Genomic DNA, 19,507 nt, shown 5'->3' on the forward strand with positions numbered 1-19,507 from the left:
GCATGTGGGGTTGGTGACATCAGGCAGCTCTTTGCAGTCCTTCAGCTGCAGGTATTTGTGTCTTATCAGTGAGGACAGAAACAGGTTCAGCAAGCCATGTGTAAGACCAAAATTGGGCACATACATGTGTATGCACTTTGATGCCATCTCCTGGCATTTGTTGGAGCAGTGTGTTGTGCTGCCATTGGGAATACACTTGGAACAAAGTGGGACTTTGGAGACTTCTTTGACACTGATTCAGCAGTCTCAGTATGATGTGTTTAGCACCGGAGAGAGAAAAAACAGATGCATGCTTGTTTTTTTATTGTGAGGAGGATCTTTTGAATGGCTTCCAAAGTTTTGAGGTTCCTGCATGTTGTGCTGCCTTTTAACTCCATGGCTGTAGTGGACTTGGACGAGAGGTGCAGTTTACACAAGCAATTGAAATCGCACGTGCACCGGGTTTTTTAGGCTCTCGGACTTCCTCGCTGCTTGTGTCAGCGTGCCAAAGTGCACCGTGTTCTCAAGGCTTTTCTGGGTGGGAGTATGTAAAAATTGTCAATTACTCCTCTGTTCCAGGCTGGCTGTTTTATAAACAGGTGTGGTCTACGGGGACATTTGTTTAAAAGCCATCATCTTCACTTACACTTCAGTGTTAGCTGTTGCCATTGCACAACACAGCTGAATTCTGAGGGAGTTGTATGATAAAATGCAAAATTAGTTGAATTCTACTGAATTATCTGACAATGCTGTTGTTTTATTTTTTTGGAGGCTAAATCATGGTGATTCATTAATAAAAAAGTTGGTTACATTTGGAAGAAAATAAAAACTGTAATTTTAAAGTTTAAAGTAATTACTTGACTACTTCTTAGGGTATAATGATGTACATTGCATGAAATTTCAGAGTTGTAGGTACTAGGTGTCATCCTGAAAGATTCAGCTGCCTTTGCAGTAGTTAATACAGAATTACTGTGTGAAGTTGTTTGCTCTCTACTTAAAAAGTAGGGACAGTCTAACAAGGATTATTGGAAGGGTTCAAAACCGAAATATAAAAGGTTTGTCTTTTTACCTTAGAACTCTACCAAATTATTGACAAGTGACTGTCACCATGCACAGAGTTGGACACTCACAGTTTTGGTGCAGTCTGGGCATTTAACACCTGATCCTGGCTGAAATAATGCTGTGGCAGGTCAGCTCCTGCACCTCAAATAGCCACAAATCCTGAGCGTTTTGGAGAAGTGATGCTATCACTGTGAATGAGTGCTGCCCACTGCAGTGGTTACCCTGATGTCTTGATGTTAAATCTCTGGGTGGAGGGGCAGTGGGGTTTTACTGTGGGATGTGGCAGGAGGAGGGGTGATTTTCTTTCCCCTCCTTAAGTTCCCACTCTCTGGCTGGGTGCCCAGCAGTGTTTGTCTCACAAGAAACTACACTGAGGTTTCAATGAGTGCCTTTTGTTCCCCTTTTCATCCCCTCTAGGCTCATCAGACCCTGGTCCCAGCCAGAGCCTGAGGGGCTGTGCATGTGAGGGGGGGCACAGCAAGGCAGCAGCCAAGTGGGAAAATCAGTAATGTTACTGAGGCATGAGACTATTTTGCAGGATTGTAACTATCCCGAATAGTCACAATGCCATCATGGCATTTGTGCATTGTTCATCTGTTGCTTGAAGGCAAGGTGAATGTAGAGGGTATGGGAGTGGTCATGTTGCACCAGTCATGATAAAAAATGGGTTTCCAAGCAACAGAAGAACTGTAACTACAGCAGCCAGGCAAGGTTCACCTGCACCGTGACCTGGAACTGGCCCATGGTGACAGGCAGGATCCATCCCCACTGCCAGTATCTTGTCTTTTCTATGGAGAAGCTCCTTCCCCACGTACCTGGGCGGTGGAGGAGGAGCAATTTCAGGACAGAGCTTTAGATGCTGAAAGGAAGACTGGTCACCTGCAGCTCCTTGTGCAGTGATAAAGCAGTTTTACCAGAGGATGGTCAGGGAGTTTAATTTAGTTGCTTCGAATTGCCCTCACAAGCAGCCTGTTTTTCCCAGTCCTTGGGAGGGAGGGGGAATGACAGGTTTCTAATTTCAGAGCCCGGAGTAAGGGCCAGGAGATGGCATTAAAGTGCATACACATGTATGTACCCAATTTTGGTCTTACACATGCCCCCCAACCTCTGCTGCTTCCCATGTTGTGTGCAGCTTCCTGTTGGTGCAGGGAGCGAGGTGGCAGGTGAAGTTGAGGCAGCCTTTTCAAACATCTGGCATTTCTGACTTGCCTGGCTTGCCCTCTCTGCTCAGGTTTTCATGTAAGTTCAGAGACTTGAGGCACCCAGCCTCAGTTTGTGTTCTGGGGCAGAGGCTGTGGCTACGCCTTGGGACTCACTGGGCTTCCTGCTACAGAAAAAAAAAGGCAGTCTGCAACCACTATGCCTTTTTCTGGGAGTGCTGCTTACAGATCACATCTGCTTTGATGCACAGGGCTCTCTTCTTCAGACTGATGCCTCTTACCAAAGCTCAGAGCAGTGTGTTGGCCAAGGCAAAACTTGCCTGAAGCAGGATGCCACCATCCATGCATGGTTGCCTGGCTGGGGGGAGAGAGGCTGGGCAGCCAGCAAGTTGCACGTGGCACTGGAAACTGCTTGGATGTGGTGTTGAACATGTCTGGGCTAGAATTTGGCAGCACGGGAAGGACGGGGTGTAATTGCCGAAGAGGTGAGGGCCGGGGCAGAGTATGGTAACAAGTGAAAAAATTACTAAAGATTGTGAACAGAAAAAATAGGCAAAAAAAAGTGCCCCAATAAAAACACAAAGTGAACAAAGATACTGGTAGGTAAGGAGCAAATGAGAGCTTGCTCATTTAAAGTGATTGGCAAAACTGATAAGGGACAACTGCAGATTTCAATCTTAACAATGAAGGGAAAGATACACAATAGCAAAAGGGAAGTGAAATGAGAGAAAGGAGGGGAGTGACTGATTCATAACTGCTAACACCTTGGGTAACCACCACCTCTGTTCACGTCAAATGATTTTAAGGGTCTGCAAAACAGAATCAAGTGTCTTGACTGTGGCTGGCAGATGTGTGCTGCAGTCCTGCTGCACACTCATTTGGTGTCAGGTATTATGCAGTCAGCAAGTCAGAACTCACTAGTGACTTTGTAGGTCACCTCTTAGATTTTGCCTACATAAATATATTTTGTGCTGAATTACATTGTCCTATCGATTGCAGTTGTGGGTTGGCATTTTTAAATTAAGGTGTCTACATGTCAATAAATGTACAACAGTAAAGACCTGAACACAGGATGAATATATGGAAATGATATATATATATATAAGTAGAAATTGTGTAATTCCTGTTTTGTTTTGGGTTTTTTTTTTTCAAATGAAACTGGAAGAACAAGAAGCATTGTGCTGCCCTCGGCAAGTGAGCAGCCCTGTAATATTGTAGAATAAGTTTTGCAGTTCCTTACTGTGTTGTGTATTTAACATGTCTGCTCCGTTTTGTGCCTGCCTGCTGGTGCTGTGTGCCATGGATGTCTCTGGTTTGTGTCTAAATCTGGATTCCTGGCAACTGAAGAAGGGTAGAGAGTTGAAGGGCCTGTACTTGACCGACTCCTTGACCCGTGCTTTACGTGCTTTGTTGCTATTAACTGCCTTTCTTCAATAGCTATTGTCTGATTTCTGTCTTGGTGTGTTCTGTCTTTTATTCAAGGCTTTTGCTGCAAGCCTGCTGCCTACAGCTCGCGAGGTGCCTGCTGCCTGCTTAGGTATTTCTGTGGCCTGTCGCTGACCCAGTTTCTGCAGCGTTTAAGCTGCCCTTTTGAAAAGGGGACATTTCTGGCCTTTGTGAGCATTCTCAGTGTTGCTGGGATAATGTGGCTGATCCCGCAGATGCGGGTAGTCGCTTTAAAACAAACACACACCCCTGCCCTGGTCCCCCATGCTTTCAGTCTTGCTTGGATTTTTTTTCTCTCCTTGTAAATAAAAACAATTATTCATGCTTTCTGGTCATCGAAGTGATGGGCTGTGTTTTGTTGTTCCTGGAACAATTACTGCAACGTTTGCTGTGCAGGGAGGGCAGGGCAGTGCCCAGCCATATAGAGTGTACGCTTCCAAATTTTAAGATGAGAACCTTTGCTTTTGTTCCCAAGCCGAGGAAGTTTGTTTGGGACTTGGAAAAATTCAGGTTGTCCCATGTCATCCGTGACTTTGTCGTGATGCCTGACTTGGAGGTTAAGTCGTTCTGGGTGCACGTACTGAGCTGGGGACAATGACGCTTTGTTTGAACACTCACATCTTCTTTTCCCTCTATCCACTGAAAGCTTGCAAGCTGTGGAAAGGTAAGATAAGGTGTTGAAAATGTGACTTCGTGGTAACTGCAAATCCCCATTACCTACTGCTGGCCATGGTTTGGGGCAACATCTTAAGCTTCTTTAATTTCCTCTGCTTTTTTGCCATATTCCTGCCAAAAGCCACATCTTCTATTCTGACATGATTGAAGATCTGTTTTACAAAACCTCATTGCTCCTTTTTTAGTGTAAATTATTGCTGTGGAGTGACAGAAGAAGCCTCTTCAGAGGCTGGATGCACTTGCCAAGCTTTATGTCTTGCTCTTGATTCAGATGCATGTCCATCCACGTATCCAAATGCTCCCATATGAAGGGTCAAAATGCTGTGCGTCAGTCCTGCTCCTCAGTTCACCCCAGCTGCCCCTCTGCCTATGAGAAGCCCCACTGGCTTCAGTGGGACCTTTGTGCAGGTTCCCATGCAGGACCATGGCACTAGTTTGCTTCTCTTGCAGAGGAAGAAGTGTCAAGAGATGTATGGCCAAGACCAGTTAAATACACCTTTGGGCTGCAGAGGGATCTTTGGCCTGTCTGGAGGAGCTTTTCCTCTCATGGGCAGCTTGAGAAACCCCATGCAGGGCATGCAGAAGCAAAGTGCATCCTTTATTGCAGTGGAAGCACATGTCTGGTTTGAGGCTTGTCAAGAAACTAAAAATAGCGTTACTGATGCTTTTGGTTTGGTTTCACAGGTGAGCATTTCAAGTTGGTGAACTCTGATTAGCTTCCTAGCTTTGAAATACAGGAGGAAAAGCAAGAATCTAGGGGAGGTGGAGTTTTAATATTGTACTTGATTGAAAGTACTTTTAAAAATGGATATAAAATAATCAAAAGCGGACTTCCTGCTGTTTTTGTCAGCTAATTTTCTTCTTCCTTTCCTCACCAGCTATCCTGCTGAAGGAAGCAAATGTTAACTTGTGGACTGTAGGTGCCCCTTGCTGGAATTCAGAGCCACAGCATACCTGAGTTTCTTTGGTGGTAGACATTTTGTTAATAAACCTGTGGAACAGGGTGTGTTTCATATGGTTCTGAGCTGTATAATAGCAGAACACTGCAGCATTTTGTACATCAGAAGAAACTGGCTGTGAGCATATGCTGTGCATTGGCTTCAACAGATCCCAGATGTTTTGTAAGGACCTGGTAGTTTCTGAAATAAGTGTTGCAGCTACTAATCCTGGTAATGCCAATTTTTTTGTATTTTTGCCAGTTTGAATTTTTGGGTATAAATTTTTTCATATCTGTGTGTTTCCTTTAACAACATAATCTAGTGAATTATAAATACACAGTAGTACTTAGGAGTAGGTCACAAATACACTGTGAGTGTGCTTGCTTTTATTAATAGCACCAAATCATGGAGCTGTCTTTCCATTTTGCACACCACAGCCCAGAGTGACGAGTGACACAAGACAGGAGAGCTCAGCAAGCTGCACTTTTCAAAAGGGGCAGCCGGGGAAATTTTGCAGGCTGTCTGCGTGGTGTCCTGTCACCACGGGGCTTTACTGGCTTTAGGTGAAAAAGTGGAAATGAACTGATGCTGTGGAGGATTCCCCTTTCTTTTTCTGACTACAGGAGGGGATGTACTTTGAAGTATAACCAGAGTTTTGTATGGGAAGCTAGAAGAGAAAAGCTCTTTGTTTGAAAGTATGTTTATATGACTGTGCTGCTGGAAGCATAGAGACGAAGATGAAAATGTACAGTGCTGTCAGTTAATAAAATGCCAGTGAACAATAAAAATAGTCTGCAATTTCTATATTGCTGTTTTTAAAAGGTTCTTTATAAGGTTCTATATTTTGTGTCCTGTCTAAAAAAAAAAAAACCACCACACATCACATATGGCATAGATTCAATGAATTAACTGCACCAGAACAGAAAGCTTTGTCACATGATGCCAAAACATTTGGAGGGGGACTGAAGAGGATGTAATACATCCCAACTGGGAGGGGTGGAAAACAAGAAGAGAGTGATGCTCCTGTGAGATAGTGGTGGTGGTTTGGGGTTGAAGGTACTTTTTTGGTGTTGGTATTTAGCTAGTGACTTAACTTTAACCTTTCATGCTGAAGATTGGTAGTGGCCCCTGGGGTGTGGGGGAGCAGCTTTGCTTCTCTGCTATGTGTAGGATGACTGTGACCGCAGCTTCCCCCTGCAGCATCACACTTAAAGTACCTTTAAAAAAAGTTTAGTTTTGCTTCTTCTCCTTATAATTTTATTTGCATCGTATTTTCACATTCATATATAGTACAGCTTGTGAAAATGCTTTTCAGTTACATGACAAATTACATATTTTTTAGAAAACTAATGTAGTTTAAATTTGTGGTAGTTTGGAGATGCTTCAGAAAGTATTCTATGAAGTTTCATCTGCTAGAGGACATAATTAAGTTTTTAATAAGTTTGGCAATCAATAGTGGCAATAATTTTTCTCCTTATAAAATGGAAACATAGCCCTGAGAAAGCTGGTGTTGGTCTATTACCCAAGCAAATGTTTGGTAAAAGGATTTTGCAAGTGGTTAATGGTTTTAAGTTTTTGAGGGACTTCCCCAGCATCTTATCAGTTTGTAAAATAAATTGCTGCCAATGTTGAGAAACTGTATATTGGAGTGTTTGCTTGTTTTGCATTTGTAGCATTTGAGGCTACAAAACAAAGAGCTGTGGAGATAACTTGTACAGTTTTCAATATTGAGCTCCCTTTGGTTATCTGTCTTCATACATTGGCTTAAACAAGGCATGGTATTGAATGCTAATTGGTAAATTACTATTCTTAAAGGTTAATGCTCAATGATTATACTTTGTTTTTAAAAATTCGGGCTGAAATTCACAAAAGAGAAAAAACTGCAAAGTACAGATTGTTGTTTTCCACTACTGGGTATTTCTTGTAGCTTTGAGATGTGATCTTAGTGACTTTTCCATAACTTCTTTTCAGGGAAACTGGTATCAGGTGCAGTGTCCAGATCGGGGGAACAAATTAAAAGCAGTAGTTCCTACTTTTTAAAGTCCTAGGTCTGAGTTTTCTTGTATTTGCTTAGTTTCCTTTTTAGTTAGCATTCTTTTCTTTTCCCAGGGAGGGGCAAGGCACGGGGAAGAACAGTGGGTTTTTTAGTACTTAGTGGATTCATTGTAAAGGTTTCCTATGGGCTGTTGAGCTCCAGCAGGCAAATACACGCTGTCCTACAGGCCTGTACCCTTTCATTATGAAAAGGAACTAAAAGGCTTGGATTAATGTAGAAACAGCAAAAGCCAGCTCCCATAGGAAGATTATCACTCTTAATTACTGTAGGAAGATTATCACTCTTAATTATTAAGCAGGTCAAGCTTATCAGTGACCACAGAGCTCTTTCATGCATTTTGCTGAACTGTTGTAACTTAAAATGGTTTGTGTCAAGATAGAAATTTTTGGCTGTGCCTGGTGTAGAAAAAGGAAATGGTTGGGTGCAATGAAATTTGACAAGAATGTAACTTCCTATTGCTGTGAGCTCTGCAGCCCCACAGTACTTCCTGTCAAGGCGTCCTGCTTTTTCTTGAGGTGGGAGCCAGATTCTCAGAGCTGGAGGAAAACTAGTTTCCCTGGCATGTGAAAGTGAAACTCTTGAAGGAGGAAGGGTTGCTACTGACTTGACAGAAGTTGGCCCTTTGCTCTTCAGCTTGGGGGGAGTTTTTGAGTAAAATTGGGTGTGCTTGAGGAAATGAATTTTTATTTTAACTGTTAAAAACACAATTGCAATTGGGGTGTTAAAAAGGTGAGGTGTGTTTTCACTTGGATCTCTTCCTTCTTTACTGGTAATTGTTCCGTAGACACGCTGCAGGAACAGCAAATAACGTTCCTTGTTACTTTTGTGGGAATTAATTTAGTTGAGGCAGGTGTGATTGAATTTGTTTCTTCTAAAATGCCTGCCTCTCATTCTGTTCAATTTGTAATTATGTTAGGACAGGGTTGTGCTTAAAAACTGCCCTTCCCACTAAAATTTTCTGCTGTTGTTCTGCCATTGCAAGGACAGAAATAAAGGCTTTGCTACCTAGTAAATAAAAATATTGTGTTCTTCTTAGGTACAAGGGAGGTGGGTTTGTGGCCTATCTTCTGACTTTCTTGAGGTTCTTTTATCCTGCCTCTTTCATGGTGCTGTGCTCTGAATTTTGACTGCTTTCAATAAAAGGCTTTGAAAACTGTAGGTAGAGAACATTCATTTAAATTTCATGGTATTTCAGATCAAGGCTTGCAGTAGTGCTTTTTTTTTTAGCCAGAGAAGGCAGTGTGCTGACACCGTGGAAGCCTTTTCTCTAGGTACTTCTCCATGTATCCTTTCTCTGGGATTCGTGTCGTCAAAGCCTGAAAAAGGCTGTGAGCAGCACATCTCGCTTGAAAATGTTTCATTTTCTGTTCAGAGATGCTGGGCAGGAGTGTGGCTAGATGGCCTGATCTTCCAGAAGTGTGGAGACTCATAGCTTCTCTTGTAGAGGTTTTGAGTTGTGAGAGTTGCACAGCGTTCTTCAAAAAGCAGCCATTTCTGTATGTGTATTAAATAGGCCAGGGTGCTTCAGGTTTGTCTGCCTTTCTTCATTCTGGTTAATTGAGTAAGCTAGGCAAAAATTAACATCTTAGCAGTTATTTGTGATCTTAGTGGCAGTTTTTGAAGAACAAACCTGTGTTATGCAGGCAGTTTAAATGTTCCTGGGGTTTTTGGGGGTTTCGCAACTATAGGGTAAGCAAATTAGGCAAAAAAGTGAATTTGGCTAAAAAATTTTGAGGTTTAAAAAGGAAAAAAAGAGCATGAGCTGCCTTTGTGATTTTTGGTTTTATTTTGCAAACTCATGGGCTAGAAGCAGTCTTCAGAGGGACATGAAATGCAGTATTGTCTTAAAACCCACAAGTCCAGAACTTGGTAAAGATAAAACGTCAAGAATACCAAGGCCAAAACTGTGTGTTTGTATTGGTCAATTGGCTCTTTTAATTTGTCTTGGGAAGAACTTATAAAAAGAAAAGAGTAAATTCTATTGTTTCTGTGATTTTAATTTTAATGGAAGATTGCTGACTTCTTTGAAAAAGATAAATTGTAAAGAAGCTTAAAAAAGAGAAAGGCATACTAAGGGTTTTATTTGAGAGCAGTTATCAGAGATTACCTCATGAAATACTGCAGAATGAAAAGGCAATTGTTGAATTAATATGAAGCCAAAAGTAAAATGAAGGTACATGTTCTGCCTGCTAGGATATTTGGGATTTGCTGGGAGCAGTAGAGGTGCTTCAAACCAAAATATGTTTGATGTGCACGTTGAACTAGTGGGGCCTGTACAGTCATCCAAAACAAATAACATAATTACTGTCTGTCCAAGATGCCTAAAACGTACATTATCCCCCTGGACCATCTCTAGGGAGTGTTGGTTGTTGCTTGAAATTTGGGTGAGTAAAGGATTTCAAAGAAGAGGTTTCGGAAAATAATTTCAAATTAATTCAAGTCATTGTGAATGAATGACTTACTTCAATTAATGTCTTAACAGATTTCAGTTATTTCAGAAGTTGGGGACTGATTTATGTGAGGGAGTAATTCCATTCTGCTCTTAAACATGCTTTATTGTGCCGCTCCTGCTACTAAACTGCAAACCACGGGCGCAGCTGGGGAAGAAAGCCTTTTCTTTTCACCAGGATGCTCACTCTATAGCACTTTGTCCCTCACTGATCATCATCTCCCCTAGATTTCTTCATGAGTCTTAATCTCGTTTTTTATTGTGGTGTAGATTTAACTTCTTTGGACGATTTTCAAGGAGACTGTTTGGGTGTGAGGGTAGAGAGAAAAGCCAGGTTTTTTTAATCTGTGTCCTCCCATTTATATCCCCTTGAGAAATGTGCCTTTAAGTGCTATAGAGTGAGATACTCTAAGTTTGGTCATTGCAATTTTGTTGTTGTTTTGTAATGAATAAAACTGAAGCACTGCTGGCTCAGGTGACTGTCGTGCAGATGGTTTGTGTAAATGCTGTTGCAGAACTTGGTAGGAAAAGGGACCACGGGCAGTGAGAGGAGAGAAGGTTGCCCAGGAAGGAGACTTGTGGTTGTGGAAGCACCAGGGCTAGAGTAATGGAGCAGAGGAGGCTGCTCAAGTTGCTGGAGGAGAGCAGTGCATGCGGGACCAAGTGGAAGTAACAGAATGGTTTGTGCTTTACACGTTGAGCTAGGATTACCTACCTCTTTATTATACTGCCTTTGTAAATAAGTTACCAGCTCGCTGAAACTTTTGTGGGCAGGTCTTAGCTATATGCTGCTTTGCCAGCTTCAGTATTTTAAGAAATAGAAAAGGTTGATAGACCTGTCTTCCTCCTTAAATTATGACTTTGGCTATAAATTATGGGATTTGTTTTTAGAGAGACTGTCTCATGCATTTCACTGGTTTCTTTTGGTTTAGCTGCCCTTCCCTATTTTCCTGTAGCCAAAACATGCAAAATAGCAGGTATGCATGCACATGTTGATAGGAAACACTGTTTCGGTGTTTCCTACTTTCCACAGTCTAGGATTCAGTCCTTGATGTACATAGTGCACTTCAGAGTAAATAAAGGCAACCATCCTTCTTCCAGAGTCATAGAATGGGTCAGAAGAGACCTCAGTCTAGTTCAAATACCCCTGCCATGGCCGGGAGATTTCCACTAGACTGGATTGCTCAGAGCACCTGTCCAACCTGGCCTTGAACACTTCTGGTGGGCAACCTGTTGCAGTGCTTCACCACCCTCACACTCAAGAATTTCTTCCAGAAGCAGCACAGCTCTCTGGTAAAAAGCATGTAAGTGAATTCCTAATGATGGGTTACAAATCCCAAGCATTCAGAAGCAGTGAGTCAGTCCTCCCTCTCTTCCCTAAAAAAATGCAGTGCTAAAAATAAGGGAGCCTTTCGACTTCTAGGTTTCCAGTGTTCAAAATTCACATTTGTGTTCTTTCACCTGTTGGTCATTCTCTTTCTCTAAAAAGTAAAAAAAAATCTAGAAAGACTGAATGGTTCATGTGTTGCCACAGGTCAGTACAGGGCTTCAGGAGAAGTCCTGTAAGCCTCTGGAGCTGAGGTGGCAAGTGTGACTGCTCTTCTCCAGGTGCCAGAGCCCCACAGAGACACACCACATATAGCTTGCCCATGAGTGGTGCAGGGTTATTGCAAGCTGGACAATTTCCTGGTTTCTGAGGACTCTTTCTGCCTCTAGGAAGGAAATTAAGGTTACAAAAAAATCATAATTTAAAACTGTTCCCGTTTCTGGTTTTGGCAGAGTTGCCTTGATAGTAAACTCAAGCTTTAATTTTGTATTTCTAAACAATTTAATTACCTCTTTCAGAGCTACTCTGTGTCTTTCAGGAGCTGTACTTTTAGTGTTCCCAATACTGGTTGGTGCTTTTACTGCTCTTGGTAAAGGGGAAGTTGAGAGAAGAGAGGGACTAGGGATATGGCAAACCAAACCTTTGTATTAGCTCTGCATAAGACTTGGATTCATCTGCATTTTATATTTCTATGTCAATTACCTCTTAATTACCTGTTTTAATTTGTCAAAATAATTTCTTTTTATCAGCTGTAATCAGAATGATTAAAACTATCTGGGTTTGGTTGTTTCTGTATGTGTTCCATTCTGCTTTTTCTTTTATCAGGTGTAGTCTAGAGGAATGAATCTAAAATTAGTCAGTAAATGAGGAGTCTTATTTCCTTTTCTCTACTTCAGTTTGCATAAAAAATGTGCTTTCCTGTACAATGCATACACACTTTCATATCTCAAAACCTCATCTTGTGGGTTCATTAACATTGCTGCACGTGTGGTACTAAGTGCCAAAATGCTTAACATAAGTAAAATTTAACTTTTATCAATATACTGAAAAATAAAACAGTACTGCCTAAACAAATTCACACAAAAAAGACCTATTGTATGTTTAAGAATCCAATCCTTTTTGCCTGCTGCTTCCAAGAAAATCCTGCAGCCATAAAGCAAAAGACCCAACAATAAAATGCCTTTCCCCCACTTGCTTTTTCAGCATGTGCTGTGAACAAAGCATAAAAAAAGGAAGGAAGAAGAAAGGGAACCAAGTAGCATTTGTGATTATTTTCAACTACAGATGTTGCTATCTGAATCATCAGATAATATGTATGCTAAGATAGTATGAAGTAATCAATTCAAGTGAATGAAGATACAAGGGAGACTTAAAGGAGCTAATAGAAGAAAAAGCAACATGGGGATAACCTTCCTTCCAGGAAATGTCCTTCGCTTCTGGTCAGATGCAGCTTATTCTGCAGTTTGAGTGTTTTATGTGTATAACCAGATGAATTACTCAGTTTTAAAGTTTCATTAAAAAAAAAAAAAAGGCAAAACAAACAAAAACCCCCAATGCAATCTCCAGCAATTTGTTCAGAATAGATCTGCTCTTTTGTTTGCATTTTTAGGAGAAATGTTTCTCTTGTGATTTCAACCAGTGAAGTAGGAATAAATCTCCTGTGAAAAAAGATCTGTTTTTGTTGGACTTGGGGGAAATGTAAGGATTTTGCTTATTTTGAACAAATGTTTGTAATACACATTGCATAATAATATTAGGGTTTGGGACTGTAAATACTGACCTGGGTGTTTACCTATATTTACTTAATACATCACAGACTAACAGAACTGAAAGAAGGAAGGGCAAAACAATTTCAATGCTATGTTTAACAGTGCTCTCAACATCCCTGTATTAGCATCTCCTTTCGTTAGTCCCACATCAACAGGACACCAAAATGTTCTTTCCTGAAGCAGGAAACAATGTGAAAGGCTGGAACTTCTCCATGTTGAAGCACCTCTGGGGCTTAGTGGAGGGAATATGGTAGCTTAACATTTTACAGCTCATGCACCTTCTAAAAAACAACAAAATCCCCTAAAAATGCTGCATTACAGTTATGTGTTCCTCTGTTTGCACAAGTGATTAACGGTGCTTGCATTCCTCCATCCTGCTCTTCTCCCCTGGTGTCACCCCTCTTCCTTACCCAACCTTCCCTCCAGCCTGCTTTTTTCAGCTCCACATCCACCTTTCTCTCCAGTAGGCATTCCTGATGGTTGTGTGCATGCTCAGGATTAGTCTTTCTGCTGGGTGTTTTCTGCAAGTGAGGGTAATGAGCTGGAGGTTTCATGGGCTCACCCTCACCTTTCCTGCCAGAACCTGTCTCCAATCTTCCTGGTGCTCTGGGTGACCATGTGGAGCCCTCCCTCACCTCCTCTGTGTTTCGATTTTTCTTACACTTTTTTTCCTGGAAATGGATGGTTCACAGGGTTAGGGTTTTAAATACATTGTGTGGATGGATGGGAGGAAGGGCATTGAATTGTTGGGCTGGGAAGTGGTAACAGCACCATTTAAACTAGGTTTTTGATGCATACTGAGTGTTCAAAGTAATTGCCAAGAATTTCCTTTCCCTCATCTATTTCTTTCTCCTGTTTCCCTCCGGTTCACTTGTACTTAAAAATGTCCTCTGAAATGCTGGAATTGAATTCTCTATCAAAATCTGTCATTCAGGAGATGTTATTCAACTAGTCTGCCACAAAAAAAAGAGAAATGCCATGGAGGCTGTGGTCCAGCTTTGTTAGATGGCATGCTTAATGGGATGCTAGCAGATTTTAAAAGCAATGGAAGAGAAGCTGGAGACCAGGCTTTTTCTGTTGGGAAGAGGCCTGTTCCTCCACATTTGTTGTTTCAAGACTTACATTCTTAGGCAGATATTTGTCTTTCCCAAGCCTGTGGCATTCTCATGAAAGGATCCACGTATTTTTTTGGACACATCATCTGTGGCTAAAAGAGCAGTATTTGGCGTAATTTGAGGTCAATCTATGGGTGAAATGATATTCTTAGAGGAAAAAAAAGTATTTTTTTTTGTTAAAAGTGACTCAATAATTACTTTGGTGTTTATTTCTGTGTCAGATCTCTCACAGAGATCTGAATTGTGTTTGGAGCGCGGGTGCAGGTGATCGGGGCACCCAGCGCGCTAGCTAGGAGAAGGCCGGAGGTCTGAATGGAAGAGCACACGGGCGGAGGTAAAGAAGGAGAAAGGGGACTCCTCATATAGATTCCACGGAGAAGGTTTATCGGGGAGGGTACAGGGATTTTATAGTGGGGATCAGAAAGGTGGGGATAAGGGATACAGCCAATGAGATTAAGGGAAGGAGGCAGGGTTAAAGCTGAGGGAACCAATGGGATCAACACATGGGAGGGACTTAGGGAAGGAGCCAGTGGGGTGTTGAGGATAACAGAACTTTCTAGAACTGATACAATAATCAGCTAGGGAAAACGAATATTCATAATCTTCTGCATAAAACAGGGAGGGGAAAACACCAACCAATCATCTGAGAATATGTAGATTACAGAACTGGGGGATTATGGGTTCTTACCCGAACTGGGAGTGAGTGGTTAAATTTAGGTGCCTGACCCCTGTATTTGGTCTCGGCCGTGCCCTCAGGGGTCCGGGTGGCTGTAGCAGCTTGCACTGCCACACGTGGGGATGTGCAATGGTGTTCTGCCAGCTTCCGCCAGCTTCCAGCTGCCTTTTAGAGAGAGATAGTAACTGGAGAAGTACACTTCTGATGTAGATGGGCCTGTCTCTTTCAAAGTAGTGATGCACTTCAAAGTGCATCCTAGTTGTTCAACTGTCATGAGCAGAATGTTCTCCTGCCCACTACCATTTTTCCAATCTGTCATCTTTTCCCTTGAGGGAAAAAAACCCCAACCAAAACCAGTGGTAGTTCTCTTTGCACTAGTTCTGTTGTTGAAGAAACTCAGCTCTCAAGTTATGTTTTGGTACTGCTTTGGGGCCACTGATAAGTGGTGCAGACACCCTGAAGCTGGACAGTGGGCTGGGTGATGGGCACAGTGCCATAGGAATGTGGCTGTTACGCTTTTGGGGCCAGGCTGGAGCTTGAAGCGATTTGTCAGCTTTAGTGGGGTGCAGAGCAGAAGCTGGATGTCTTGTAATCATGGGAACATTCTGGTCAAGTGGTGTGCAGGGATGCTCCAAAGTTATCTCCGTGCTCAGGAGCCAGCTCAGAGCCTGCAGAGGTTGTTAACTGAGTCTTGGCTTCAGCCACCCAAGGTCCAGGCAGCCTTCTTCAGAAGGAATAAATGGCATCCCTGGGATCCCCCTGCTGCTATTCTCATAGGGCTTTTCCCATTTTTTGACTAGTAGAGGGTTGGGTAAAGAGCAATACAGTGTATTTTTAAGAGCCAGTGCTACAGCATGGCCTTGTTCACCTAGACCAAATGAAATGCAGTCACCTACATCCACAGCTGGATTTGCACCCAGCTGGTGCATTTGGTACCTACTGCAAAGAGCAAGAGTTGAGAGGAAGAGAGCTGATGCTGCTAGAGTTCCTCAGAAGGAGGGTTCGTAAGTCTTGGAGAGCTACTGCCAATATCATGAATTGGCAAAGAGGGGCACTCAACTTCTTGCTGTTCTCAGCACAGATTTTGCTGGTGAAAAGAGGTATTTCAGCAGTACCTGTAAGATGCTAGAAACTTAAGCAGTGGTGGGGTTCAAGGTCATACTGTAGTGCATAAACCACTGGCTTAACTCTTATTCTGCTCTTCATGTGTATGCATACAATAAAAGGATCTGAGGCCCTTTAAGAAACGTGTCTTCCCCAAATGTCTGTGGCTTTTACTATAGCAGTAATTTTAATTTGTATGTGTTTACAACAGTACTCGGACTTACCTTCTGGGTACGTCCCTGAGGCTGATTTTTGGAAGGGGAAGAAGGTGCTGGTTGCTGCAATGTTTCTAGGAATGGAGCAAGAGCTGGCTGCTGCAGAGACAAGGTGGTTGGAAGGAGACTATCACTAGCAGCTCCTCAGGAATGCTACCTGGATATTCTGCCTGCTATAGTAGTGAGGGAGTTTTCTCCTTTCTGTGACTCTTATGTTTTCATAAAAGTTGTGGGTTTTCATAATAATAAACATCATTTTTCCTGACTGGTACTAAATTATGGTGTATGTTGCTTTGGAATATAGCAACAGGATTATGTACACACTAAGAGATATTAAAGGTGTAATGTTACAGAACTGCATTTTTAAGTTGGGAACCAACTGACTATACTACAACAACTTATGCAAAGCACAGTCCATCTTTCCCTTCTTGGACCCATCCTTGCTAGGATGCTTATTAGCATCATCCAGTAAAGATATGAAACTGTTTCTGGCTATTCGACATGCAGACTGCTTCTCGGGAAGCTTTTGACAGAGTAGCACTAGATATGCAGATGAAATGAAGAGGTGCTGGGCTTCTTTTATACCACTGTCGTTGGGACTAGTGGAGGACAAGTTTTAATTGAGAAAATGGTGAAGACATCCTGGAATTTCGATGTTACAGGGTATTGAGTAATGTTGAAATAAGCTAAAATGTGCTAGAACTGATGGAAACTTTATTGTGAATTTTTGTAGGGCAAAGGAAAGATGATGATGTATGTGCTTCACAGTATTTCTTACTCTCTTTTGCACAGAAGAAATGAGCTGGCTTTTGCATTAAAACCACAGCTATACAGGCACTTCTTTTGATGTCTGCTTTTGTCCAAGCTGCTATTTACTCTTCTACCTCTGCATCTCTCAGGTGTGCTCATATCAGTGCTTGTATAGATGTCTGATTGGTAAGACTGGAGATCTGCTCCATGCTGACATAGTTTTCATTCCTCAGGATTCTTTCCAGTTGTTTTCCCTCTGTAGTTTACTGCACAGCCCCATAAACAGGTGTGTCAGCATGACTGGGGAGACCTGTGCAAGGAAGGGAGGTTCAGAATATAAAGAGTTAAGAGCCTGTAATGTATCTTCCTTCCCTGCAGATTGTAGCATCATGCCCACTAAATATTAATTGTGGCTTCTTTTCCCTTCTTTTCAGCTTCTCAGCAAAGATGCCTCCAAATGGGAAGACCTTACATTTTCACCCATCAGTTCTGCATTTTGGAATGCAGTGAGTATCTTACATTATTGTTATCTTGGTTAATAATGAAGTGTGGAGGAACAGCTATAGTGGGCTCCATTTGGGTAAGAAGCATTAGCTGTGACCATGCCATCCTCTGAAAAATAGAGAACTAGTAAATAATTGCCACAGAGCTGGAAGTGCATTTCTTGCCTTGCAGTGTTTTGTAAAAATCAATGTAGTTCTGAGAAGGAGGAAAAGCTAATAGGGGATATAATGTATTCTGGGTGTATATTTCAGGTGATTCTGCATGGATGTCAAATAATTGCTTCATGCTGGTTGTTCGTTTTTTGAAAGATTGCTTTTCTAGTGGAGGAATAGCTTGTTTCCTTTAAATTCTGAAAACAAAATCCGGAGAGTCCCAAGCAAAACATACTGGTAGAATAAATGAGATTTTTCTTAGTACTCTTTTAAGAAAACTTTAAAAATTGTTCTTAAGTGATAATCAGCCTTTGACCTACCAGTAACCAAAAAGAAACTCAGTCCCCTTGTGAGTTAAAGGAGTATTTCAGAGGGTGTACTGGAGGAATGTCTAAGCTGTTGGGGTTTAGGATGTACTAACTAAAGCAAAAGCCTTAAGAGAATTATGGCTTTAGCTGACGAAACAATCAGTTATTGAAACCTTTTTATTCAAAACTTTGTGCTTTGTAAGGGTTATTTTTTCTTTTGACTCCTAGTTACTCCAATGAATTTTGGCTAAGTGTAGCTCACATCCCAGTGTTACAGGAAAGACAAAATTTGTTTGGTGTGTTTCCAAAGATTAATTACAACTAGGTAATTGTTGCAGATCAACATTTTTCAAACTGATATGTGTTGCTTCTTTCGTGCATTGCCTGTGTTTATAAAGTGAATAATTTATTTATCTTTTTTTTCCCCCTGCTTTAGGTTACTGGGGTTACCCAGAGCTAAAATGCTACATGCCTACAACCCTAGTAGAGATAGAGATGTTGTAGTCAATTCAGTGTTTACAGCTACTAGACAGTTTCATGTGTCTCCTGCTCATAGCCGGGTGAGTGCTGATGTACTTTTGGAAACTATGTAATGGCCGAGTGCCAAGCCTTCGTGCTTCCTTTGGCATAAACTCTTCATTCTGTGTTTTTGTGCTTTTTTGTAGGACCTCCAACTCTTTTTGTGTTTTGCTAGTGTTTTTTTTTGTTCACTTCTACTTAGACTTGTTTGGGAGAAGACATCCAAAACCTGCAGTAGAAAATGTGTTTGACAGTAACAGAAGAAGAGAAGAATTTTTTGATGTTAGAGGCTGTTTAAATCTCATTCTGCTCTAAAGCAGCATTATGCAGTAATCCACAGGCATGTGGGTGTTTTACAGCCACGAATTTTCAGTCTTTTGAATGGCCTTGCATATTTGTCAGAAAAACCTGCAGTGAAATGTTTTATGTATTTTGTGTTGCAATTATGGGCATAATTGCCTTTATGATCTAAGACCATTATTTTAACTCTGATTTTTTTAACAATGTATAACAATATAATGCATGTTAAGAATGAATTGCTGAGATCTCAGTTGGATGAAGCTCAGTTTTTATCCTCCACTTATGTGCAAAGGGGTTTTACTATGTTTTCATCTGATTTTTGCTTTTACTGTAGCTGAATGGGCATAACTGTGCAGACATAAACATCATTGTTCCTCCAGCCAGACTATCTGGTTACTAACAGTGTTGCCTAAGTTCAGCTTTGACTGATTTGCTTGTGTATCACAGGGGTATTGATTCACTTTGCAATAGCCATCTGCCTCTGTGTGGGGAAGTGTTTTTGGGCATGCAGAGGCTGGCGGTGCTACATGGTTAAGATCTTATGCAAAAAGAAGCCTTGACTGATGAGGCCCCATGCTAGCTGAGAAACTCCAGCCATAACTTGGCAAGCTGCTGTGTGATCTTGGTTCTTGTCTGTAGTAAGAGTTGAGAGTGCACAGATGAAACATCTCAGCGCTGAGGTTCTGCTTAGTGGGATCTACAGACAGGGATGTACATGTGGAAGTGTCCTCTGGGCCCTGTGACTGAATGGTGAGTGTGTGATCACTGGCACCAAGCAAGCAAGCTTCTTTGTGGTCTCTGCAGGTGATTCCAGCGATGGGAAAGATGTCTTTCAGAGTACTCTTCCTGCCAACAGAAGAAGGCAGTATTGAAAGCTCATTATTTATAAATACCTCATCTCATGGAGTACTTTCATATCAGGTAACTACTCTTGTTTTTCATATCAGGGAACTGCTCTTATTTTTAGCTTGGGTTTTGGATTTACTTGTGTTTTAAAAAGTGA

At 41.7% G+C, this 19,507-nt stretch overlaps 1 protein-coding gene across 11 annotated transcripts in view; it reads left to right on the plus strand.

Annotated features, from left to right (window-relative positions):
• The window catches only part of TMEM131L (transmembrane 131 like), an 85,635-nt gene that overhangs the window by 22,540 nt on the left and 43,588 nt on the right, over positions 1–19,507 (plus strand). For all 11 annotated transcript variants that reach the window (XR_011150656.1, XR_011150657.1, XM_069013533.1 and 8 more), the window contains 3 exons: positions 17,156–17,227; positions 18,122–18,245; positions 19,309–19,425. Coding sequence is in view for 9 of the 11 variants with exons in the window: in XM_069013533.1 (XP_068869634.1) it covers positions 17,156–17,227; positions 18,122–18,245; positions 19,309–19,425 (313 nt within the window). In the remaining 2 variants the exon portion in view is untranslated. The remainder of the gene's footprint in view (positions 1–17,155; positions 17,228–18,121; positions 18,246–19,308; positions 19,426–19,507) is intronic.

This window comes from Aphelocoma coerulescens, chromosome 4, assembly GCF_041296385.1.
Source record: "Aphelocoma coerulescens isolate FSJ_1873_10779 chromosome 4, UR_Acoe_1.0, whole genome shotgun sequence".
Lineage (NCBI taxonomy): Eukaryota > Metazoa > Chordata > Aves > Passeriformes > Corvidae > Aphelocoma > Aphelocoma coerulescens.